Below are 8,935 nucleotides of genomic sequence, written 5' to 3' on the forward strand. Positions count from 1 at the left end.
CGGAAGGACGTTGTAAAAGTAGACGCCTTGTTCTGTTACAAACGATATTTTCTCTTGGTCTTCTTCGGCCAGTGGGATCTGGTTGTAGCCACTGTAGGCATCCATGAATGACATGAGTTCGTGGCCAGCGGTTTGGTCTACGAGTTGGTCGATTCTTGGTAAGGGGAAGCTGTCTTTAGGGGTTTCTTGGTTGACATTGGTGAAGTTGACACATAGGTGAACTGTGCAATTTGTTTTTGGGACTGCTACTATGTTAACAATCCATTCGGGGTATTCCACTCTCTAATGAAGCCTACTTTTTTGAGATTGTCGATCTCGTCATTTATTGCTTTTCTGAACCTAAGAGACAATTTCCTAGGTCGTTGGCAAACTGGCTTAACATTGGGGTTAACATTTAACTTATGACATGCAATATTGGGATCAATTCCAAGCACATCGATATACGACCAAGCAAAAACATCTTTATTTAATGATAAAAAGCTTGCAAGTTGTGCCTTGAGAGTAGGATCAAGGTTAGCTCCTACATAAACAAATTTTGGGTCATCCTCAGTTCCTAGGTTGACCTTTTCCTTCATCTCAGTCTGGGTATCCGCCTCAGTTGGCTGAGCGACCTCTGGGGATTTGGTCTCTTGTGGTGTCTCCTTCGCTTGAAGGGGTGGGGCGACCTCTGGGGTCTGGAGTTTTGGAGGGACGTTTTTTACCGAGCCCCTAGTGTTCTCTTTAGCGAGCTCGCTGTAAGGGGTATTGGTCAAGGTTTTAACCTCAGAGATGAAGTCTTCTGCCAGCTTGGCTTTGGTGACTTCTCCCTTGTTGTTGAGGGAAGCCCCAGCGGGTTTGCTCACTGAGTGGATCTGATTACAGTTATGAGCATCGAGTTGGTTGCTTCGGAGCTCTATCATGCCTCTGGGGCCAGGGAAATGCAACAGTTGATGGAGTGTTGATGGGACTGCTTGCATCTTATGGATCCAACATCATCCTAGTATAGCAATGTAGGACGAGTTGACATCTAGAACGCTGAAGCGTGTGTTAATGCTTACCTTGTCTTCATATGATTCCACTGAGACAGGTAGAATGATGTCATCTATTGGATCAGCTCGTGATCCGTTAAAGCTATAGAGGGGGGCTATTGGATCGACCATGACTGACTTAGGCATGTTCATCTCCTTTAGAGTTCGATAGAACAAGAAATCGCACGAGCTACCTGGGTCGATCAGGACGCGTTTGACAGTCCAGTCGCTGATTTTGACGTGGACTACCAAGGCATCATTATGTGGGAGGCACACCTTGTTGAGGTCGGCCTTGGTGAAGGTGATGTCTCCTGAGTTGCGGCCATTTGTGCGTAGGATGGGGGCCACTTGTGAAAAGAATTGGTAGACTTCGTGGAGGGCGCCTACTCGTCTCCCTTTTCTCTGGAGGACGTGAGCGAGTCGTCTTGGAAGGTGATCATGTTGATGGTTCTATTGGTGTCTCTGTCAGAGGAATGTTGGCAACGCTCGTGATGCGATTGCTTATTTGAGCGTCTTCTAGCATGAGAACGAGCTCTGTTGCTTGAGCGCGGTGGAGTTCGGCTTCGCTCTCTGCGAGCCATGAGTTTGTAACGCAAATCGCCATCGGGTATATCAGTATAGTGTTTGATATGCCCTGCCTTGATGAGGTCTTGAAGGTAGTACTTGAGCCCCCGACATTCGTCGGATCCATGACACTTTGCTTTATGAAAAGCACAGTACGACTTCCCTGGTGTGTCCTTTGGCTGTTTTACCTCAGGTCGGTAATAGGCCGTATTTTTTATCTTCTCTAGTATGTAACTTGGAGATCTTGTAAGCACAACAAACTCTCTTTCGGTTTGGTTTCGGATGTTGGTCTGTTGACCCTGTTACCTAGGTCTCTTGTTGGAAGACGGGGCCTTATCTAAGATCGCAGCGACCTCGCCTGCTGCCTTCAGCCTTTCTTTTTCGATGCCGTCTGCAAGTTTGATGTACTTTTCCACGCATGCATATAGTTCGGCTAGTGTTTTAGGGTGCTCTTTCATGAGCGACCTGGATAGATCAGTGTTTTTCCTGATCGCATTGGAGAAGGCAACTGTGGCGAACGACTCCTTGAGGCCGCTCTCCATGGACAGTAGCTCTGTCTTGAAACGTCCCAGGAAGGTGCGAATTGGTTCGTCACTCTTCTGAGACAATTGAAAGAATGAATTAAGGTTAGGCCTTTACGCCCGCCAGTGGACGTCTTGGCTTCTGGCCGGTCGGTGAGTTTTTTTTTTTGTCGATTGAGTTTGGTCCTAGCGAGTAGAACCAGTCGAGAGCTCCATCTTTTAGGCTTGCTGGGAACAAACGACATTGTAGTTGATCAAACTCCTGCGCACGGTAGAGTGCGAGGCTCTGAATGTAGCGAGCTACGTGCTGACCAGGGCACGTGCTGCCGTCATACATTGAGAACCGAGGCGGAATGAAATCTTGGGGGGAAGATTTATTGAGTATTTCGAGCGTGAAAGGTGATGCCCGGTATGTCTTCAGCATTTTGTGGACGACCTGAGTAGCATCTTTCTTCCCAGTGCTATGTTCGATCCGCTGGGAAAGGCTGTTGATCTACTGGTTAACCTCATTGATCTCGTCCTCAATGGTAACCCCGTTCGGGTTCTGTGACTTGACCTGGGTTTTGAGAGCGACGTTCTCCTGTCGGAGCTGGGTGATGCTACCGTTCATGGCTTCCATCTGGGTAGCCATAATCTTCAGTTGTTCTTGAAGGCTTTCCATGCTTCGTGGGCTTGAAAATTAATGATTCTTGGAAGGTGGTTGGAAGAAATGAAAATTTTGAGTAGATGAATTTTCAAGTAATTCGATCCACAGACGGTGCCAATGTAAATGTTGTATTTCGTTTAACCTTACAAGAGTAGGTAATTTGGAGGAGAGGGAGTGGATGATTATGTTTGACCGAGTTCGTATGGACGAACTGCCTACATATCAAGTTCTCTCTGGGGGGGGGGACTTGAATCAGGTCAGACGTAGTTCCTCATCGTCTTTATATAGGCAAGGGGTTTGTCACAGCCCGATTTTCTAAACAATTAAAAATAATGAATATTTGAAATATAAATATCTCAAACATCATTATGTTCAATTGTCTAAAAACCCAGGCTATGACGGGGTGATACAACACATGTCAAAAACCTAAAACCCACATCACAACAGGATCAACTTACCCACAAAAATCTCCAAATTCCTCAACTATCACTTTATTCAGAACTTTCTTCCATCCCAATACAAACATAAACAAACTTTAAGAATAAAAATTTCCAACATCGTATTCTCATGTCATATAAAAATGTAACCTACGTTATTACATCATTCCAAAGATCAGACCTAATAAACTAAACTCCCATACTGCTCCAGGCGAGATCCAAATCACACGCCATGGTTCCACTGCCTTCCACCTATGTTCCCAAGAACACACCCACGTTGCCAAAACAAAGCAAACATGGGTCAGCAAAATGGAATTTGCTGGTATGAGTAGACTAACCACATATAAATATTATCATACTGTAATTATCCAAACAATCACTTTATATTATTCCATAACTTATTCATTCACAGCTTGGAAGACAGGTAGTTCCGTCATTTCAACCGGCCTAGTGTCTTCCCAAGCAAGACTTCCATTCTATTAACTCATTATAATAACTCGTTTTAATATCTAAACCAGTGAATTAAAACTTACCGATATCCACTGGCCAGATAAAGGGTGGGAGGACCGTCCTCAAGACAAAAGGTTATTAAGTCCTACCCTCCCCGCAAAAGAAAGTTAGAACTTCTATCATTTGTCGATATCCTATAGGTATTCCAATGCAAACCCAAAGCACACTCAAGCCAATCAAATTAATTTCTCTTATTAATTAATCAATTACTTTTCTTATACACATATTTCACAACCTATGTACCTTAGGTCATTCCCGCCACATTCAAGGAATACCCAACCCTACATTCCCGTACACTCAAGGAACACAACTAACCCGTAAGGCGAATACCTTAGTTCCTCTCTAGGATAGTCCAAACAATTTGGTCATTCATGGCACATTCAATGAATACCCGGGTCATTCATGGCACATTCAATGAATACCCCTATATAACGCTAACGGGCCATTTATGACACATTCAATAAATGCCCACCTAACATATGACATCAACAGTCATAAACTAAAATTCCAAAACTTGAGTTGTGGAGTTCTAAAAGAGTGCGGTAAATTTATTTACGCATTATTGAACTTTATTTCATGTATCATTTCAGAGAACGAATGAGTATCTTGATTCCTGTATTTTTGATTTACGCGTTATTAATTTCAGGGATGTCTTAGTGTCATAACGTTGCATATCATAAAATACTGCAAAATCACATAGTAGTTAATACACATACACACGTATATATAGAGGTCTTAGCCTAAAGTCAAGCATGCTAATAGCCCTAGACCTATCCAAATAGCCCAAATCATAATCCGGGTTAAAAGTCAACTCTGGTCAACGGTCAAAGTCAACTCTGGTCAAAGTCAAAGTCAACACATCATGGTCGAAGTCAAACTGTCGTTTTCATGTTCGACCGGTTCAGGGTCATAGCCATGGTTCATGACTAAGGTCAAAGGTGTATGACTCATGGGCTCATGGTTAAGGCCATGGTTCGGACCCAACTGGCCAAACCCAAACCTTAGAACCCGGAAGTCTAAACATTTAAAGACCCAATTAGATCTATTTTAAGTCCAATGGACTGGCCCCAAGCAATATTAGAAATTGGCCCACAACAACTAATTAGTTTGGCCCAAATCCGGAATAGAACTCGGCCCACAACTAACACTAAACTGAAATTTCGGTCCAACTACCATTGAAATTTCGGCCAAGCCAATAAAACATTTCGGCCCAACAACTTAAAATAGAAATGGGCCCAACACAACTTAAAAATGAAATGGCCCAACCACTTAAACTAGCTAAGGCCCAAATCGGTGAACAGTGTCATCTCCTTCACTGATTTCTCTTCCACCACCGGCCACCAAAAACCGCCGGCCACCCACTCCCATTCCATTAAGTCGGTTAGACTCCCCATAAGAAACCCAACAACATTAATGAAAACAACAAGCCCAAATCGTCCAATCCAAACATCACAAAAACTAGATCTAGGAAATTTCTTGCCGCCATTAATGGTTGGCTTCAAGCTTCCAACAGCCCCTATCAATGTAACCACCGTGACTCCTCCATCAACCCTCAACCACCAACACTCCATTACAAAACACAACAACCAAAACCGTTCAACTAAACATTTATCGGCGGTTTTCTCCGGTATACATTAACGAAGTTTCTCCGAAGCTTCATCAGCCCCCACTCTCCGGCACCCAATCGACAGTCCCAACACCACTCCCCCAAGGTCAAACTCGACAGCACCCAATCGACCCCGACGGTTTAACCATCGATTTCAATCTCGACAGTTTAACCACCCATATCAACCAACAAACACCCCAAACCACAGTTCAAACATACACCACCACAGTATGGGTTCAAAACGAAAACCAGGAGAGTTCAAATACTAGACTTGATCGATTTTCTCTTTTGGGTTTGGCGAAGCCATTTATGCCCATCAAGCTTCGACAGTTAAAGTCGAATATTCAAGTCTCAACAGTGTTTTCAAAAGACAGTTTAACCAATTTTAATAACGACAGTTTAACAAGTTTTCACATCAACAGGACGAATAATAATGACAGAAAGAGCAGAAACCATGAGTGGAATCTTTGAACAATAAATTAGACGTGAATAGAAAAACTAATCTACTCACCTTTAGCGCGCTCCGAACCAGCTAGATCTCAGAATAAAACTCTTCCTTTTCTTCTTTCAGCAAGATCCTGCTTTTTTTTCTAAAACCCTCGCTGTGTTTTTTTCCAAAACTCTACGTGCGAAGACTCCCCGAAAAACAAGGACAACCCTTATCCATTTATCTACGGGCTTTTATCCGTCCGAAACTGCTGGATATCCTATATCTGTTTTATCTGTTATCTATTTTCATTATTATCTTTATTATTATTATTATGAAAATAAGAGAACTAAAACACGGGGTGTTATAGGGTTCGCGCCTCCGGCTCTCGCGCATCAGGTCAAATCCAGGTCTTCAGGTCACTCGCGCGCCATGATGACGAGTTAAGGACATTTATGGTGAAGCGTGCCTGAAGCTCCGGTATTGATGATGGTATTTAAGACTTACGTTACTGTCCATTAGTGCGAGCGAGAATCTTGGAGATCGCTATTCGAGAGATGTCGTTCGTGGGTAGTGAGTCACTATGGAGCGAGCTCGTGTGACGAAGACTTCAGGTCGGTTGGCTACTATTTAGTCAGATCGATTGTCATAGTTGAGTCCCTATGAAGCGAGCTACAAGGACGAGGATCGAGGGTCGATCTGCATTCATGTCTGTGCTGGACACGTGTTTGATATTCATTGGATGTGAATATTACTCCCTTACATAATACAATATTACTTTCTCATTAGTGAAATAGTTTAGTCAGTCTAAATAAGTATTCAAGTACATGCAAATAAGAGTGGATTGAACATGATTACTCCTTTTATCCTATGATGTTGAGAATACTATAATATATTGATAGTGCATGATTTAGTACGGTAGAAACACTGTTTTCACATCTATAAAATCTCTGTTTTTACATCTATTAAACCTTAGTTATCAATAGGGAACATGACAGTAGCCTAAATAATCCTTAAATGGGCAGCACGATTAATTGGGTGATGGTAGTAAAACAGTATTGAGCTAGTCGTGATGGTGAGAATGGATATTAAACGTCACAAAAGAAAACCTGGTTTTCATGAAACAAAGGCAGTAAGACTAGCTATGATGCACAAACACGGGTACGATACGACGTTTTTTTGAAAATCTAAGATCCGTGTATAAGCATATAAAAGTTAATCGAGTGAGCGGATCGAACGATTTTGGCAGAAGGGGGCTATGCGAGACAAAAACCAACTTGGTTGGTTTCTGTCTGTCTGTCATCATCTTCTCTCTTATTTTTTTTTCGCCCAAATACTTTTCTCCTTCACCCATCTCTCTCTCTCCCCCCCCGCATCACCCAACTCTCTCTCTCTGCTCACTCCCCACTGCCACGCAGTATACTAGTGTAAGTTGAGAATTTACAAATAATGTGACTAATAAGAAAACCGGGATTGGAATCGTCAAATGGGCCTCTGCTTATGACAATACCAGTGGTGGTCCAACACTATTACCAATTAGAGTTGGTTTTAAAAGTGGCCCATGTGTCCAGCCCAATTAGCAATTACAGCAGATATTTCACTTCCAATAGAGAAACCGTAAAGCAGCAGCCGCCTGGGCAGGTAGAGAATTGAAGAAAGACAGATCGAAATTCTAGTAATAAGTAGTAGTATGAACTATGAAGTGGCCAAAGTTGCTGAACCCGACTCAGCTGTCTCAGATCATCCGAGTCCAGAAGAACCCACTCACGGCCCTCCGTCTCTTCAATGAGGCCACTTCCAGGTACCCGAAATACAGACACAATGGCCCCATTTACGCCACCATGATCGACATCCTTGCAGCCTCTGGTCGCGTCTCCGAGATGAAAGACTTAATTCATCAGATGAAACAAGACTCTTGCCAGCTTAGAGACTCCATCTTCGTCACAGCTATTACAACCTATGCCAAGTTTGGCTTGCTTGACGACTCCGTTTCGCTGTTTAGAAATCTTCCACGCTTTAATTGCGTTAATTGGACTCAGTCTTTCAACACCCTTTTGCAGATTATGGTCAGGGAGTCCGACTTCCAAACTGCTCATGAAGTATATATGGACAACTCTACGGGTTGGGAGGTAAAGAATCAAACACGCTCTATCAACTTGTTTATTGAACTTCTTTGTCGTAATAATCGTTCTGATCTAGCTCTTGACATTTTTCAAGAGATGAATAATATATGTTGCTATCCGGATAGAGATACTTATAAAGTGTTAATGAGGGGTTTGTGTCAAGACAAGAGACTAAACGAAGCAACCCATGTGTTGTATTCAATGTTTTGGAGAATATCTCAGAAGGGTAGTGGTGAAGACATTGTAGTTTATAGGACCCTTTTAGAAGCGTTGTGTGATAATGGACATCTGGAGGAGGCTGTACAACTTCTGGGTAAGGTTTTGAGGAAAGGATTGAAGACTCCCAAGCAGCGTCTTCAAGGTTTCACTCTAACCAGATTTCTAGAAATTGAAAACGTGGAAGGGATTAAAGGTTTGATCAATGAAGCTCTCATAAAAGGTGCAGTTCCTAGTTTGGTTAGTTATAGTGCTATGGCTATTGATTTGTATTCTCAAGGTAGAATTGACGATGCGAACCGAGTTTTTGATGAAATGCGAGGACGAGGGTTCAACCCGTCCGTTTCTATGTATGAAGCCAAGCTAGAGGCACTCTGTAGGGAAGGGAGAGCGGATGCAGCTGTACAAGTGATTGGAGAGGAGATGCTGGACAATAATTGTGTTCCTACTGCTACCACTTATAAAATAATGGTGAAGGGCCTCTGTGATGAAGGGAAGTCTATAGTTGGGATTAGATACCTGGACAAGATGGCTAAGCAGGTGGGTTGTGTAGCCGACAAAGAGATTTACAATGTTCTAGTGGATGGGTTGTGTCGTGAAAGTCGATTTGTTGAAGCTTGTAAAGTTTTTGAAAAGATGTTGGGGCACAGATATTGGCCATCTGCTGTTGCTTTCAATAGGCTCATTGGAGGGTTGTGCTCCGAGGGTAGGAGTTATGAAGCTGTGTTGTGGTTGGAAGAGATGGCAAGCCAAGGTAACTGCCCAGAGATTTCTGTATGGAATTCATTGGTGCAAGTTGTGTGTTCCGAGTCAATTGAGTTCTATGCTTCTGCTGAGATGCTTCGACGTCTTACTACTCCTTCTGAAGCTTGAGAGAA

General features: G+C 43.0%; 1 protein-coding gene and 1 long non-coding RNA gene across 2 annotated transcripts; one reads left to right on the plus strand and one right to left on the minus strand.

The window, feature by feature from the left end:
- Positions 1–3,205: 3,205 nt before the first annotated feature.
- Positions 3,206–5,975, minus strand: LOC147492211 (uncharacterized). Its single transcript, XR_015199425.1, has 2 exons — positions 5,803–5,975; positions 3,206–3,427 (listed from the first exon to the last, which is right to left on the minus strand). It is a non-coding gene; the product is annotated as an uncharacterized LOC147492211 (long non-coding RNA).
- Positions 5,976–7,415: 1,440 nt separating this feature from the next.
- Positions 7,416–8,930, plus strand: EMB3101 (Tetratricopeptide repeat (TPR)-like superfamily protein). The gene has a single exon (XM_086567444.1). It carries the CDS (start codon positions 7,416–7,418, stop codon positions 8,928–8,930), a length of 1,515 nt encoding a protein of 504 aa, XP_086423570.1.
- The last annotated feature ends 5 nt before the right edge of the window (positions 8,931–8,935 follow it).

The sequence above is a fragment of the Coptis chinensis genome, chromosome 6 (assembly GCF_015680905.1).
Source record: "Coptis chinensis isolate HL-2020 chromosome 6, ASM1568090v1, whole genome shotgun sequence".
Lineage (NCBI taxonomy): Eukaryota > Viridiplantae > Streptophyta > Magnoliopsida > Ranunculales > Ranunculaceae > Coptis > Coptis chinensis.